This window comes from Stegostoma tigrinum, chromosome 3 (genome assembly GCF_030684315.1).
Source record: "Stegostoma tigrinum isolate sSteTig4 chromosome 3, sSteTig4.hap1, whole genome shotgun sequence".
Taxonomy (NCBI): domain Eukaryota; kingdom Metazoa; phylum Chordata; class Chondrichthyes; order Orectolobiformes; family Stegostomatidae; genus Stegostoma; species Stegostoma tigrinum.
The window spans coordinates 42,831,108-42,849,185 of record NC_081356.1 but is presented as its reverse complement, the minus strand read 5'-3'; the positions used below and the strand labels follow the sequence as shown (position 1 = coordinate 42,849,185).

At 40.7% G+C, this 18,078-nt stretch overlaps 1 protein-coding gene across 49 annotated transcripts in view; it reads left to right on the top strand.

The window, feature by feature from the left end:
• LOC125450923 (receptor-type tyrosine-protein phosphatase delta) overlaps positions 1 to 18,078 on the top strand; it is a 2,532,553-nt gene that overhangs the window by 2,337,504 nt on the left and 176,971 nt on the right. For all 49 annotated transcript variants that reach the window (XM_059644541.1, XM_059644540.1, XM_048527343.2 and 46 more), the window contains 2 exons: positions 12,677 to 12,810; positions 14,957 to 15,101. In XM_059644541.1, the coding sequence (XP_059500524.1) occupies positions 12,677 to 12,810; positions 14,957 to 15,101 (279 nt within the window). The remainder of the gene's footprint in view (positions 1 to 12,676; positions 12,811 to 14,956; positions 15,102 to 18,078) is intronic.

The window sequence follows — 18,078 nt, the reverse complement described above, 5'->3', positions numbered from 1 at the left end:
TCTTCTTGAGGCCACTGAGCAAGGTCTCTGACCAGCATGGCACCGTCCAGTACCCTCTTTTGACTATCAGCAGTGAATTTTCAACATCTTTTCCTCCAGATGACCTTCTATGTAAGTAAGAATAGGTTCACTACCACTAGCTGTTTGTCTCTGGTGTGCAATTTTATTTTCCTTGGAGCTCTAAAGTGATGGCTTATATATTTTAAATATAATTGGCTAAACAGGTGCTGCCTAAATAGCCAGAAAAACTCTTCGAACATGAGGATCATACAAGTGTGTATTGGCGCAAGCTTCCGTAGACCATTGTCATTGAGTGGCTTGTTCATAATTTGGCAAGCTGTGCTTTTTTATTGCCATTGCCTGGGAAAGAGCTAAACTGCCTCCAAGTGTTGCCTGATTCACTGCTGCGATGTCTGAGTTGAAAATGAGCGTTACCCCTCTGTGGTAACCTCACACCGGAAACTTTGAGCACATTTGCTTATTAAGAGTGGTCTCTTCTAAATCTCTTTGACATTTCCATGGAAGATTTCTCGGCTGGAGAGATTTGAGGTCAGCTGTCTTGACCACCTCCTCTGAAGTAACCGAGATGGCATCACTTGATTTTGCCGGAAATCACGGCCTCTCCACTAACATCACCAGAATTGCAAATAGAACCAGATGTCAATAATGAGGAATGTAGGAATAGAGGGAGGTCATTCAGGTACTAGTGCTGGTTTCCTCAGATTTTTTTAACTGTGTATGCTCTTGCATCCTTTCCTGTCAAAAAGCCTATTAGCCTCAACACTGCAAATTTCAAATGACTTAGCTTCTGCAGCATTTTTGGGAGTGAGTTTTCCAAATTTTTCACTGCACTTTATACAAAGAAGCTCCTCTTGCCATAATCCATGTACAATTTATCTTTAAAGGAAATCTGTAACTAACATAGACCACAGAGCTGGGACTGTCACTTTGTTTGCATGTGTTAGTCTCCTGTGACCTTGATTCTTCCTACTGTCACGTCTGGACAAGCTGCCGATTATGAATGACAAACAAGGCCACTCATTTTTCAATTACTGAACTGTCGAGTCATGCCTCCAAATGAAGTTTTCTTTTGCAAAGCATTGCAGTTTGAAGGATCTTGCTTTGTCTAAATCGTCTGCTGCATTTCCCACATCAGAGAGTCTGGGAAGCACCAAGGATCAGAGCGACTTTGGTGTGAATGTTTACTGATCCCTTAAAGTAGCCGGACAGGTGAATAATGTGCTTAAGAAGGAATCTGGGATACTTGTCTTTATAAGTGATGGAATAGAATATAAGAGCAGGGAGATTATGCGGGAACTGTATAAATAATTGGTTAGGCCATTGCGAGAGTTTGATGTTTAGTTCTGGAATCCATATTTTAGGAGAGAAGTGCTAGCACTGCTGAGGATGTAGAAGTCATTACGAAGATGTTGCCTGGGCTGCAGAGTTTCACTTTTGAAGAGTGATTGGATAGACTAGGGTTGTTTTCTTGGAACAGAGGAGGCTGAAAGGTTGATTGATGGAGATATATTTTGGCGTACAGAGGGGAGGAGCCTTTTCCCTTTGATGGGGAGATCAGTGATTGGGGCCATAGATTTAAGGTCAAGGCTGGAGATCTAGTGAAAATTGAGGAAAAGCATCTTCACCGGAGGCTGGTGATAATCTGGAACTCACTGCCTTTCCAAGTAGTAGAGGCTGAAACTCACATAGCATTTAACAAGTAGTTAGGTATACACTTGCAAAGCCAAGGCATAGAAGTCTCTTGTCCAAGTGCTGAAAAATAGTTAAGTGATTGTTTCTGACCAGCGTCGACATGATAGACCAAAGGACCTTTTTTATGTTGTAGACATCTATGACACTTCAAAAATACTTCAATCTCTGTAAAATGCTTTGGGCTTTCAGTCATGAAAAGAACTAAAATTTCAAGCTCTCCCTCATTTTCCCCCCTCTCCTCTGCCCTTCTCTCTCCCCCCACGCCCTTTCCTCTCTGTCCCTCTGTACCTACTTCTGTCTCCTTCCCTCTCCATTTCCCTTCATTTTCCTCCTCCCTCCTCTCATCCCCTGTCAATCTCATCTGCCCCCCTCCTACCTCCCTCTTACCCTCACTGTCCCCCAACCATCCCTTATTTCCGTCCTCCACCCCTTGCTCTGCACACTCCCTGTCCACTTTCCCTTTCTATCCATTTCCATTATTTCTTGAAATTTTTGCACCTTTGCAAAATTTTCTGCATGATGCAAGTTACCTTTGTCCCCATGCAGCATTTAATTATGCAAGAGAAGACATCTGAACCAGAATTTGACACTCTGAAACTTAGGAGAGGATAGATGGCCAGAAATCTGAGCGAAGGGCTTGGTGTTGTGGAGATACTGAAAGGAGATGGGGCAATTCAAGGAGAAATTCCAAAGCCCAATTTGATCGTGCAGTCAATTGGCAATGAGCTTGATCCCAAAATTGGAGCAGTACAGAGATCTCAGAGGCATTTTAGTAGGAAGGAAGTTAGATGCCAGGGGTAAGGCCACAGAATAGTTTGGAAACAAGAATGCAAATTTTGGCACACCCCGCAGTCTGTCAGGCCTCTCCACAAGGTCTAACCTGTGTGCATTTATACAGGTATAAATTTTGTACACCCAACAAATTGAAATGACTGAGAATGCATCTAAAAACTGTTTAGGGCAGCATGGTGGCTCAGTGTTAACACAGTGCCAGCAACCCGGATTCAGTTCCTCTGTCGGGCAACTGTCTATGTGGAGTTTGCACATTCTCCCCACGTCTGCATGAGTTTCTGCTGAGTGCTTTGGTTTCCTCCCACAGTCCAAAGATGTGCAGGTTAGGTGGTTTGGTCACGCTAAATTACCCATAATGTTCGGGGATGTGTAGATTAGGTGTGTTAGCCATTGGATATGCAGGGTTAGAGGAATAGGGTGTGACTGTGGGTCTGGGTGGGATACTGTTCGGAGGGTTCATGTGGACTTGATGGACTGACTGGCCTGTTTCCACAGTGTGTAGGTTCTAAGTGTCTATGCATTTTTCCCAAAGTAATTATTTCAGTAATTTTTTGATAGCATTCAAGGCAACATTATTGATGTGTTCCTTATTAAAGGCTTTGAGAATGATCCTCTTCATACCAAACAAATGAAAGCTTATTTCTTGAATTTTTGAGCAGGTTGTAAAATTGGGCCACGTTTCAGATTTATACAACAGTCTATTGCCTGCATGCTATTGAAATGCCAGCAGCATCAAATGAATATTGTCAGTGATGTTTTACTGATGGCTGAAGGCTTATTCTTTAGGGGAATATAAATTAGTAATAAAGCACAGCTTTGTGTCCTTCTAGACAATGAAGCTGTGCTTCCACAGATGTCAAAGAACTTGGGGACTGACAGTAAACGAAATAATGGTTTGATAATGGTATTGACAAACCCCAGCTTTATTAAAATGGCCACTGAAATAGACTCTTTCAGTTTTGTTCAAAATCTTTTGCTCATTAGGAGCACATACTGGTAGAACTCCCAGCCACAAATGCACTGTGAGTACAATTACCATGAATGTTGTTGACAGAATACTTTCCGTAGATAAGCCCAATCTGATCTTGGTGATTTAATTTAGTGATCAGATTGTTTGGGCATGGAGCCAGAATGTTGGCTAAGATTTTATTATCACAGTTAGCAGGAAAGGAAGGTCTGTGGGAGAATCTTTGTAGAGAATTTTTATTTTCCTTATAGAACAGGGTTAGTTGCATGTGGGATGAACCTTGGGGATGGTGTAGAATATTGGGCCTCGTGCTAATGAGATCTTACCTTGCTCTACATTTAACATTTAGAATACAAATTCAGCAAGTCCTTTTGTCAAATTCTTGGGGAAACGAGCTGCAGCCCATCACTGTCTTTATTAAGCTTATCTTTTGCTGTCATTTCTGCAGCAAGGTGAGGAGTCCTGGTTTTTTAGGTGAACATTTCACAATGTGGAACCTTTGCCGAATGTTTCTCAATATGTTGTACCCCAGTTTGGGTAATATCAAAGAAAACATCTCCAAAGTAAAAGCAGAGAATGCTGCGGTCAATAGGTTAGGCAGCATCCATGGAGAGAAGGTGTTAACAGATGAATGTTTGTTGAGTTGGGAAGACTCTAGATCTATAAGGGTGACAGGTGGCACTCAGATATAGACAGTCTACACAACAGTCTACCCTCATTTTTGATAAATGTAACTTTTCTCAGTGGGAGAGGGAGCAGAGCATGAATTGCACAGAAGAGAAACCCAAATTTAACAAAGAATTTAGAACTTTGTGCTGAGTGCAGACAAACCCCTTTTGACCATTGCAAGGACATTTAACTTGCAGTGTGAGAATTGGAATTTGATAGGAGTCGACATATATGCTTTTGAGGGGTATTTATTAATATGGCCCATTGTGGGAACATACTGGAGCATAAGAATACCCACAACTCTGTGTCATACATTGGGATTGCCACATTGATTTCTGACAACTAAAATCACAACAGTAAATGTACTACTGTGCAGATAGTGTTGGGGTTAAGGCAGTCTTTCGTCCTAATATTGGCAAAGCCAAATGTTCCATTGGTCCACATTAAAATGAGGACAAAAGAAACTACAAGTGTCCTACATTATTTAGAATTAATCAGGAGCAAACCAATATTCAGATAAAATTCAGGATCAAATCAAATCAGTCTGCCAATAACACTGTATTTATTATTCCATCTTTTGATCCTGCCCTAAATCTGATAACTTTTACATTTTGGATTTTTGATATTTTAGTCTTGAGGCAAAAAAAATACTGAAATATGAAACTGAGCCTGAAATACCTACCAAGCAAACTGAATGATGAAGACGAACGAGTTAAGGAAGAGTAAATAGCCAAGCAATGTTGCTTGACCTCATTGCATAGTACACTGGAAATTGAGCCCCACTGTTCTGGAGTCAGTACTCAAATTAAAAATTTTAACAAACTATGTAAAGTTTCTAGTTTACCTAACTGTTTGACTTAGATTCCGGTTGATTAAAACAACAGACTGGATTTCTCTACTTAATAAGACCTGCTGTTTGTTATAAAAATAAATACATTCTACCACAGGTAAACACTTGTGCATTGTTTATTGTTTATTCATTGAAAATTTAACATACACACACACAAAATAAGAAATGGTTTTAGGTATAGAGAGGAAAAGCAACTGAGGAGACAGCTCAGTGGCACCAGTCCTCACTATTCAATGGGGTATTTATTTTAACTCCAAAGTCTTTTAGTTTTCTAAGCTTTTCCCTTGGGTTCATAAATGATGAGGTCGCTGATTTATTGGTTCAAAACAACATCTTATAGCAAGCTATAGGACAAGACATTTGGCTTACCTGAGACTTTAGATATTTTTAATGCAGAGCATGAGTCATACCACCCCTTCCAGAGGTTCTAGGGCCTGTAAATGTAGTTTCATTCACACCCACACAGCTATCTGGGAACCAATCAGGAGATATTATCAGGCTGATGACCATTGGCATTCATGACTTATTTGTGGAATTGTGAGCAATCAACAACCTGTTGCTGGCTGAATCCCACTTAAATGACCTGCCACTGCTTGCAAAGCCACAATGTAATCATCACCCACAATGTGTGTCATAACTTGCTTTTTAAATGTGCAGCAGGTTCTTCATCAGTCCTTTGCTGTAAAACAGCCCTTTTCCCAATTCAGTGTACAATCCAAAGTCAAGTAAAAAGATGTGATCTTTACAATATAAGCAACAGTGGTTTGCATTTGCCAAGAATAGGAACTATGTTTAATAGGTATTTGGATTCATGTTTACAGGGCAAACTAATTCAGAAGCATGTCAGTCCAGTTCAATTGCTTACAGTCGTAGATTCATAAAGATGAGCAGCATCAAAACAGACCTTTTGGTTCAACTCGTACATGCCAACCAGATATCCTAGATAAATCTGGTCCCATTTGCCAGCGTTTGGTCCATATCCTCTCAACCCTTCTTATTCATACAGCCATCCAGATGCCTTTTAAATGCTGTAATTGTCCCAGCCTCCACCATTTCCTCTCGCAGCTCATTCCATACATACACCACCTGCTGTGTGTAAAAGTTGCCCTTGAGTCCCTTTTAAATCTTGCCCCTCTCACATTAAACCTATGCCCTCTAGTTTGGCTTCCCAGGTATGGAGAAACTACATTTGGAAGCCCTGGAACTTGTAGAAGGGGTAGAATGACTCATTCTTGTATTAAAAATACCTAAAGCCTCAGGAAAGCCTGTTGTCTTGTCCTACGGCTTGCTATAAGATGTTGCTTTGACCCAATAACTCAGTGACCTAATCATTTGTGAACCAGCCACTCTGTGCCTAATGTGACGAAATGAAATAACCCAAGAGAAAAGCTGAGAAAACTAAAGGACTTTGGAATTAAAATAAATACCCCATTGAATAGTGAGGACTGGTGCCACTGAACTGTCTCCTCAGTACCTTTTATTCAACTTATCTAACACCATTTTTGTGTGTGTGTGTGTGTGTGTGTGTATGTGTGCGTCTAGGGAGGTTTTAGAAGAAGGTTAGATTTTCACTAATAAATTTAACAAATAGTCTATGCCCCTTATGATTTTATAAACCACTTCAAGGTCACCCCTCAGCGTCCAACACTGCAGGAAAAATATACCCAGACTGTTCGGCCTCTCCCTATAGTTAAATCCTCCAACTGTGGCAGCATCCCTATAAATCTTTTCTGAACCCTTCCAAGTTTCACAACATCCTTACTTTAGCAGGAAGACCAGGATTGTGTGCAGTACTCCAAAAGTGACCAAACCAAAGTACTGTACAGCCGCAACATGATCTCTGAACTTCTATCCTCAATACACTAACCAATAAAGGCAAGGGTACCACATGCTTTCTTCACTATCCTATCAGCCTATGACTCCACTTCCAAAGAACTATGAACTTGCCCTCCAAGGTCTGTTTGTTCACCAGCACTCCCCAGGATCTTACCATCAAGTGTACAAGTATAATATATAAATCCTATCCTGATTTGCCTTTCCACATGCAGCATCTCACATTTATCTAAAATAAACTCCATCTGCCACTCCTCGGCCCTTTGGTCCATCTCTGAGGTAACCTTCTTCGCTGTCCAGTACACCTCCAATTTTGGAGTCATCTGCAAACGTAGCAAGCATAATTCCTATGTTCAAAACCAAACCATTTATATAAATGACAAAATGCAGTGGACCCAGCACTGATCCTTGTGGCACACCACCGGTCACAGACCTCCAGTCTAAACAGCAACCCTCCACTACCACCCTCTGTCTTCTATCTTCAAGCCAGTTCAGTATCCAAACAGCTAGTTCTTCCTGTATTCCGTATAATCTAACCTTGCTAACCAGTCTATCATGGGGAACCTTGCTGAATGTCTTACTGAAATCCCTATCAATCGCATCCACCGCTCTACCCATATAATCCTATTCGTTACTTCTTCAGTAAACTCAATTGTGTCTCAGTAAGTTGATTTCCCATGCACAAAGCCATGTTGGCTATTCCATAATCAGTCTTTGCCTTTCCAGATGCATATAAATCCTATCCTAGAGGATTCCCTCCAACACTTGCCCACCAACAATGTCACGCTGACCAGTCTATAGTTCCTGGCTTTTCCTTACCACCTTTCTTAAATAGTAGCACCATGTTAGCCAACCTCCAGTCTTCCAGCACCTCACCTGTGGTTATTGATGATACAAATATCTCAGCAAGAGGCCAGCAATAACTTCCCCAACTTCCAAAGGAGTTCACGTGTACACCTGATCAGGTCCTCGGGATTTATCCATGTGTATATATATCTATGTACAAAACATTCAACAACTCCTCCTCTGTAAAATTGACATTTTTCAAGAATTCGCTTTCTATTTCACCACGTTCTCTATCTTCCACATCCTTCTCCACTGTAAACACTGTTGCAAAATGCTCATTTAGTATCTCCCTCTTCTCCTGAGTTTCCACACATAAGCAGCCTTGCTGATCTTCAAGGGGCCCTATTGTTCTCCCTCGTTACCCTATTGCCCTCAATTTATTTATAAAGTCCCTTTGGATTCTCTTTAACTCTATTTGCCAAAGCTATCTCATATCCCCTTTTTGCCCTCCTGATTTCCCTCTTAAGTATGCTTCTTTTGCCTTTATACTATTCTGAGGATTCACTTGATCTCTGTTGTTTATCCCGACATGTGCTTCTTCTTTTTCTCAGCCGAAACCTCAATTTCTCTAGTCATCCAGCATTCCCTACGCCTACCAGCCTTACCCTTCGCCCTCCCAGGAACATACGGCCCCTCAAGTCTTGTTATTTCTTTTTTGAAAGCGTCTCATTTTCCAACCATCTCTTCACCTGCAGTCATCCAGCCCCACTTTACCGTTGAAAGTTTTTTGCCTAATAAAGTCAAAATTATCCTTCCTTCAATTTAGAACTTTAATGTTTCGATCCGGTCTACCCTTTTCCATCACACTTTTAAAACTGATAGAATTATGTTCGCTGGCCCCAAAGTGCTCTCCTACCAACACCTCAGTCATCCTCGCTGCCTTATTTCCCAAGACTAGGTCAAGTTTTGCACTTTGTCTAGCAGGTACACACACACACACTGAACTGGAAAATTTTCTTGTACATGCTTAACGAAGTCCTCTCCATTCAAGGCTATGATACTGTGGCAGTCCCATTCTATGTTTGGAAAGTTAAAATCCCCTACTATAACCACCATATTATTCTTACAGATAACTGAGATCTCCTTACAGATTTGTTTCTTAATTTCTTACTGACTGTTCAGGGTTTAGGTGGATTATCTATAAGCAATGACCAGAAGGTGATCATTCCTTTCTTATTTCTCAGTTCCACCCAAATAACTTCCCTGAACATATTCCCAGGAATATCCTCCCTAAATACAGTCATAAAGTTATCCCTAATCAAAATGGCCAGTCCGCATCCTCTCTTGACAACCCTCCCCTTTCTATCCTTCCTATGTCATCGATATACTGGAACATTAAGATGCCAGTCCTATCTATCCCTGAGCCACGTCTCTATAATTGCTACGAACCCCAGTTCCATGTTCCCAACCATGCCCTGAGACCATCTGCCTTACCTGTTATGTCTTTTGCAATGAAATAAATGCAATTTATTTTACCAGCCCTACCTCGTTCTCTGTTTTGTTCCTACCTGCTCTGACAGTTTGACTTGTTCCTTTTCCAAACTGAACAAGTCTCAGACTGATCTCTTTCCTGACTGTTTCCCTGGGTCCCACACTTCCATGACCCCACCACCACTAGTTTGAATCCTCCCGAGCAGCTGTAACAAACCTCACCATCAGTTTATTAGCCCCCTTGCAATTCAGTCACAATCCATCCTTCTAATGCAGAGAATCTGATGGTCCAAAGATGTGAATCCTCCTCCCCTGCACCAGCTCCTCTGTCGCATGTTCACCTGCTCCATCCTCCTATTCCTACCCTCACTAGGAGTAATGCAAATATTACTACCCTTGAGGAGCTCTTTTTCAAATTCCTGCCTAAGTCTTTATTTTCTGTACTCAGAATTTCATCTTTTCTCTTCCCATGTCATTAGTTCCAGTATGTACAATGACCTCTTGCTGGTCCTTCTCCTCTTTCAGAATGTTCCGCACCCTTCTGGAGATATCCTTTATCCTGACACCAATGAGGCAATACACCATTCTGATTTCTTGCTGTCAGGCACAGAAACATCTGTCTGTCCCTCTGACTGGAGAGTCCCCTATCCAAATCAATTGCTTGGAACCTGATGTACACCTTGTTACACTAGAACCAGTCTCAGTACTGGAAACCTGGCTGTAAATGCATCATTCCTCTGAGAGGTTGAGACTTTTTCAGTCCTGTACATTCCTGAATTGGTATCTTCACATCACCAACATGTAAATGTAACTGTAAGAAAATGAACTCAATACATGCCTGAATTCAATCGTAAGATTAAAATCAAACTAGGTAACTCAAATACTCGAGGAAATTTATCTCTAATGATGCCTTTTGCTCAGGGCATAGAGAGAAGAAATGAAAACGACAGACATCTTGCATAGCTGCTTGATTTCTGCCTCCAGTGTTCTGAACATTTCCAAGGTTGTTATGAGGGTCTACTATTTGAGTTAAACTGTTCAACTGAAATGATCACTTGAAAATTTGTATTATATGTTGTTTGGCCACTGTATGAGAGTTATTTTGCACATAACCCTTTGGCTATAATTACTCATCCTGATTTTAAAAAGCTCCATTTTCTCATTAGATTTAGATTTTATTGTCATGTTCACTGAAGTGAAGGCGGCCAGTGATAAGTGTATAATGCTGTCATACACGCGCCATCTTAGGCACAGAGGTACAAAAAACTTCGTAAAAGAAACAAAGCTAAAAAAAGTTAAGCATTATCTTCATAGAATAAGTAGCAAAATTAATGAAAGGTAATATCAACATTAAAATCTTCTTAATATAAGCTAGAAAAATAAAGGAAAAAATCCCAACAGCCTTTGAGTCGTCCACTTAGGTAACTCGCAGGGAGACCACAGTTGCCTGTTCTCGACACTGCTGCAGGTACTGGGGAACTTCTTTCACCTCTCGCTCTTCCCGTATTGGGCTGCAACTCTGTCGCTGCTGAATCTGCCACCTCCCCAACCTTCACCTGCTGCCTCCGGAATGCGTCCGGATAGGACCCACTTACATGCTGAGATACTGCCGTGCCAAGCCAAGAGACCACCCCACTAGCCGTCGGGGAACTGGGCTGAGGTACCGTCTGCCAGTCAGAGACAGTCATGGGCCATCCAGACGCTGGGTCAAGATACTACTATGCGCTGCTGAGAGACTTGGGCCGAGAGACCACCATAGACCAGACTGGGCCAAGAGGATACGTCACCGGCCCACACTGAGGCCGGGAGTGAAGAAATGAAAAATCAAGAGAGAAAATAAATTGAAAGCTGCTGACAAGCTCTGGCTGAAGCATCCTATCTGCCACCATCTGTAGTTGTTGAGACTCCCTTCAGGATAGGGTTTGTGCTTGTAGTTTAATCAGCATTGGAATGCTGACAGTAGTCAAAGTTAGGACCTGTTGCTGCTTTACTCTTATTTTTCAAAAACTTATTATGCCCCAGTGTGTACTAAATTGATTTCTACGTAGTATGACAATCTTATATGCCTGTGTACTTACTGTCTTATTTTTATGTTTCAATTCCAAAGTCCGCTGTTGTCAGATTTAAATTGCAGATTTAAAGTATTGCATGCAATTACACCCTCCTACTATTATGAATGATAAACTATCTCAGTCTTGCATTTCCCTGCCCTTCAACTGGTGTTATTTAGAAACTAGTGTGAACCAAAAATCTCCTTTCATTAAGATACCGCCTGGATTTCATCAAATTACCCCTCCTAACTCCAACCATTCTGTGCATGAAGAATAAACTTGATTTGGAATCCTTGTGTGCAATACTCAAAGATTTCATTAGTGGAAGTGTATAACATAATGCTTTTATATTTATTCTACAGCAGATTAAATGATTGAAAATTAGAGTCATAGATTTTATTTTATATTCTCTCTGACCCACTAAGACACATGCACAGTACACAATATTGAAACCTTTTAAATTCTTGGCGACACAAGAATTAATCAGCCACCAGTGGGTTTCATCTGTTTCAAAACCAATGTGCCAATAGTTTGTATGTCTTAATTTGTAAAAAAAAATTGGACAGTGAGTGGTGTAGTGAGGGCTAACATTATTATTTCACCTAGGGGAGCTTGCAATTCAAATAGAGACTGTTAGTAGTAAAGTTTTCACTGTTTACTACCTTTAAGTATAGTAAGGGAAGTAGAAGTCAAATATTATCAATCGTATGAATTTGATTGTCAAAAAATAGCCTATGCTTCTGACATGAATCTAAGATTATCTGACAGGATAATTGTCACGTGAAATGGGAATGTTGAAAAAGGGTTCCTGTTAAACAACTTGTTAAAAATGAGTAAAGGTAGCTTTACCCTGACCTGACAGTTCTTTACACTGACAGGGACTGATCTATGTATAAATTTAGTCTAATCTCTGCTCTGACACTAATCACCTTCAGTATGAAAATCTATTGCTTTGGCTCCAAAAAAACAAGCTGTAAAACTACAGTAATAATCATGATACCTATTCTGCTGAATCGTAAATCCTCTTTTGCACTTAATGACCCTTCAACATCAAGAGATTACGTTTGTTTTATTTGCACTAAAAATTGTATGGTTGTATAAACGCTTACTCCTTAGTGTTTCCATTGTTTTGACACACCTTTGTGACAATTTGTTTACTGCCAAGCATCTTCTGCAGTCCAACCAAAAATGCTCTTTTACAAAAGTTTATATTACTTTGCATACTTTGGTTCAGTTATCCATTACCATCTAATGTCTCAACTAAATTTGGCATTGATTTCAGCACCCAAGAGATTGCTATGTGTACATCACACAGGTGCAAAGTAGAAGTTAATTTTTTTTAAGTAACTGCAATCAGATTAGGAATTAAGATGTTTCTCTGACTGTGTCACTGGTCGTTACTATTCTTGAAGAACTGTGGTCTGTGTGTACAGTTGGAGGAGATAATAATGACAGAGCAGCTAGCACTTCTTATTCCAGCAGAGGTGAACTTGAATTCATTCTTTTCCTTCCTTTCTTCTCTAGTTCCAAGTCAGCCAAATAACTTCAAAGCAGAACCGAAATCAGACACCAGTATTATGCTGTCATGGATACCACCACGACAAGACACTATCATCAGATATGAATTGTATTACAGGGAAGGAGAATACGGAAAAGAGGTATAGTGCAATATGTAATATAAACTAACTGCAAAAATTAAGGTGCATGTTTTCATCCAATTGACAGAGTTATGTGGACATACGTGTTCTATCCTTATTCTGACATTCACTAAGGCATTTACAAGTTTGTCAGTCAAGATAAAACCTGGATTCTATTCCAGTGATTAGATTGTCAGTGCTTGGTAGCACCCTATGGAGTACATGTGAGAGGTGTCATGTAGATTCCCTAACGTTCTCTGAAGTTACTGCCAATGTGCAGTCGAAGCAAATAGTCGAGGAAGTGCAACAGTGATTGTGTCAGTTGCAGCTGAGGTGTTTAGCTCATTCTTAAACTTATTATCCCAACTAGCAAAGAGGCCATCATACTAATCTTTCTGAAGGAGGATTAACAATTTTGGGTCCTTTGAAAGCCTGGGAGAGATTGCTATCAGGAACAGTTTCATCCAGAGAAAATCTCCATGTTTACAAAGAGAGCTCAACAGATGGGAATATTTTGAGTTCGTATTATATTGGGGATTTCCCCAACTCTTCAGTAAGTTGGATTGCATGTTTGGAAATGGTAATCCAAAGAATGAATGCTGCTGTGCCGTTCGCAAAGCACTTTTTCTGAATTTGATAGTGTTTGTTTTGCAGTGAATGGTGTGCACCATCTTTTCCATATTCCTTCTTGAATTTCAGGCTGTTTTATGCACTGAAGCAAAAGTAGGATAAGGTGAGCTCCAGATCAGTAGGCTATTGCTGTGAGCTGGCCACATTGAAATAGGTAATAGGATCACACATCCAAATGTTCACCCTCCTCTGTAAACAGATGGGCAGCATCTCTCAGCACCATGAACTTGACATATTAACAAAACCTTAGCCTTACTGCTTTGTTGCTGTGTAAAAGGGTGCTATTTTGTATTGCCAGACTTGATGAATGCGCCTGCTTCTGTGTATATGGAATGATTCTGCCAAATTTATTTCTTCACTGAAGCTCCTCACCATTGTCAGTCTTTCCTGTTCACTGATTATTGAAGAATGATTTGTTTGTTTTCACAATACGGTAAATACTAGCAAAATTAACTTGTGTAATAAAATTGTTAAACAGTACAGGGGTAACTTTCCAATTTGTTTATGAATAGTCATTTATGGAAAGGACCATGTGACATTTGTTTACATTAAATCAGTGTGACAAGAATTGGGTAAAGCTAAAGTAGGGGAGTGAGTGTTATATAAAATTTTAGCAAAATAATACTGGGATACACAGTGTATGGGTTTGCTGACTACCCAGCAGCTTGGTCAGAAGGAAAGCTCTCTGTGATGCCTGAGCACAAAACCCAGACTGGTGTGCTGAAAAACTTTCATAGAGCTCCCATAGTTTGGAAGCAGGCTATTCAGCCCATTGAGTCCATTCCAACCTTCCAAAGAGCATTCCTTCCTGACTCACCCCTCCAACCCTCTCTCTGTAACTCTGCATTTCCCATGGTTAATCCGCCTAACTTATACCTCCCTGGACACTGTGACAATTTAGCATGGCCAATTCATCTAACCTGCACACCTTTGGACTGTGGGAGGAAACTAGAACACTCGGAAAACCTACACAGACATGGGGAGAATGTGCAAACTCCACACAGTTACCAAAGGGTAGAATTGAACTTGGGTCCCTGGTGCTGTGAGGCAGCACTGCTAACTACGAGAGCCAATATGCCGCATTGTAAAGATTTCGTGAGAAATTAGTTTGGCTGCTCTCTGTCTCAGCCCCATGAAGTGTACTGCTCCCAGAAAAGAATTGAACTTGAATGAGCATCTTTGTTTGCAAGTTGGGAATGTCAATTACATGGAAGAAAGGGAGCTTTGCTTGCAGCTATCTTGGAAATGTACGATGCTGAAACTGCACATCCCAGATTTTGTGTTTACTGTCATCAGCACAGAAATTCACCATTTACTTTGCATTTTCATTGAAGTTTTTAGGAAAGCTTGTGTACATATTTTCAAGTGTATTTGTCAATTTGATGTCTTATTAATATTTGATTCTATCTTTTAAGTCCCAGATTCTCTGTGTGCAGATATGCAGGTTCAGTTTTACAGCTGCCACAATGGTTTCATCTTACTCCTTATCCTGTTTTGCACCACAAGCATGTTCTCTAATTGTCTTTTCCTTCCACAGCAACTTGTCACATTTGAACCAAAGACAACATATCTTTTAGAGGATTTGAAACCAAACACTGTGTACTTCTTCCGACTTGCTGCTCGCTCTGAGCATGGCCTTGGAGCTTCAACTGCACAGATTTCAGCCCAAACCATGGAGACCAGTAGGTTTTCTTCTGTTGACTAAACTTGAATGTTGGGGTGCTTGTTAGTCTGGTGGGGAGGTCTATCCCTGATATCTAATAGCTGACTGCATGCAGCAGGCAGTTTTCTATGAAACAGTTAGGCTTTGTTAGATCAAGAAAAATGTAGATTGAGAAGGTTTAGATTTCACACTGAAGGGATCAGACTGTTAGCCTTAACATTGACTAACAAGCACTTTAAGTGGAGAATAAGAACTTTTGTAGTTAGTTGACCTTTCTTGTTTCATTGTTTTGAACATGGTTTCTACATTAGGTGTATTTCATGTACTTCAAAAGTGCCAACAATTTGACCCCAGTTTCTTAGAATGTGCCTTTTTGATTTTTAAATTGGTTCTAGTTAGAAAGCAGGTAACGACATTTCTAATGATCAGAATTAATAACAGTCCATTGTTTGTTTTATAAGAACTTGTCATTCATCTTGTTTCTTTGTAAAAGTTTTGAGAGGATAATGATCGAAATGGAATGATGGGAAAACTTGTAAAGGTCAGCCAACTACAAAATGATCTATTATATTTTAAGTGTCATTACTTTCAATAATGTTCTAAAGGTCAAATGACAAGATGATGTGCAATACTTGATGAAATAGTAATTATATTTCACATTTAAAATTATTTCTAGTTGCTTTGACTGCAATTGTAATACTAGTCCCAGAAAATGTTCTCTGATAGGGTTGATTTTTAAGTAGATTTCTTGATACATGTTAGACCTGCACGTCAATGAAAGTTCATCCTCATTCATTTGGACCTACGAAATTAAACCTGGGAGAAAACATTTTATCATTCATTGATATTTTACACACTGTATACTGTTACGACACTGGCATTTACCCGACAATGTGGAAAATTGCCCAGTTACATCCTGCAAACACAAAGCAGGACAAAATCCAATAAAGCCAATTTCTGCCCTACCAGTCTACTCATAAACATTTGTAAATTGATGAAAAGTGTCATCAACAGTGCGGTCACGAAGCTGTTACTCAGCAATAACACGCTCAGTGACACCCAGTTTGGTTCTGCCATGCCACTTGGCTCCTGAGCTCTTTACAGCCTTAGTTCAAACATGGACAAAGGAGTTGAATTCCAAAGAAAAGGTGAGAATGACTGCTGTTGATATCAAGATTGCAGGTGACTGAGTGTGAGATCAAGGAGTGCTAGCAAAACTGGAATTAATGGGTATGAAGGCCAAACTCGCTGCTGATTGGAGTCATACCTGGCATTTAGAAAGATGGCTGTGGTTGTTGCAGGTCAGTCATCTCAGCCCCAGAACCTCTCTGCAGGAGTTCCTCAGGGTAGTGTCCTAGGTTCAACCATCTTTAGCTGCTTCATCAAGGACTGTCCCTCCACCATAAGGTCAGAAGTGGAGACATTCATCAATGATTGCAGTGTTCAGCACCGTTCGCGATTCCACGGGTACCAAAGTAGTCCATATTCAAATGCAGCAAGATCTGGACAACATCCAGGCTTGGGTGAAAAGTGACACTCACACTACACAGACCTTAGGCAATGATCATCTCCATCTAACCACTGCCCCTTGTATTCAGTGGTGTTGCCATCACTGAAACCAAGACTGTCAACATCCTGGGAGTTACCATTGACTAGAAACTCAAATAGACTCGCTATACAACCACAGTGCTTTTAAGAGCAAGTCAGTAGCTAGGAATACTGTGCTGACTAGCTCACAACCTGATTCCCTAAATGCTGTCCACTATCTACAAGACACAATTCAGAAGACCGTTGAAAAATTTGCGACTTGCCTGGATGAATGCAACACTTCAGAAAATTCACACCATCCAGAAAAAAACAGCCTGCTTGATTGACACTACATCCACAAGGATTCATCCCTTTCACCAACTTATTCAGCAGTGGCATTATCTATGAGATACATTGCAGAAATTCACCAACCAGCACCTTCCAAACCCATGATCGCTTACACCAGCAAGGGCAAAGGCAGCAGATACATGGGAACACCACCACCACCACAAGCAGTGTTGCTTTCCAAACCACTTTCATCCTGACTTCGAAATTTATTGCCAATCCTTTGCAGTTGCTGGGTCAAAATCCTGGAATTCCATCCTTCAGGGCTTTGTGGGTCAACCTGCAGCACATAGACAGCAGCAGTTCAAGAAGGCAGCTCACTATCACCTCAAGGGCAATTACAGATGGGCAATAAATGCTGGCCAGCCAGCTATGTCCTTGTCCCTTGAGTAAATATAAAAGAAAATAAAATTGGATCCAGCTCTAAGGATAATTTCAAATCTAGCTATTGGTGATATTTTGGTTGGACAATGATAATATGTTTCCCCTGTATTACTGGAGGGAGGGGTGTGTAGCAGGGGAGGAGCAGTTCCATTGAAAGAAGTGTAACGTTTAAAGCTTTAAAGACTGCCCAGGGTAGGAGTTAACTTTGAGACGAGTTGTCCCAGGCAAGAGGCGGCATACAGAAGTTAAATTTGCAAAAGGGGATGTCATACCAGGATGTTGACAACTGCATCCCAATTCCAGATTCCACCCAGGCCATAATTGACATTTTCCTTAACCACCTGTTAAAAATATTATGACACACCTCTGGAGCAGCTGGGACTTAAATCCAAGCCTTCCAGCTCCCAGAGCAAGTTTGAAGACAAGTGGGGAAACACCCTTGCAGCTTGCCTGGTAAGAAACACCCTAATTGACAATTTTGTAAGTAATTGAACACTCTAGCTTCAACAGCAAACAGATCTGTATCATGCGCTGTCAATAACTCATCAGAATTGACTGTGCAAGTACATAGTGAAACTAACATGCCAGGAAACTGAAGAACTCCAGTCATGACAGGTGAGAGATTACTGCTCACCGCACTCCTCCTTTCTCATTTGCTTTGGTACACTCAGTTTCCTATAAATAGGAAAGTTACCAGAGGAAAATTCAGGTCCTTTTTATTCACTAATCAGAGTGCGAGA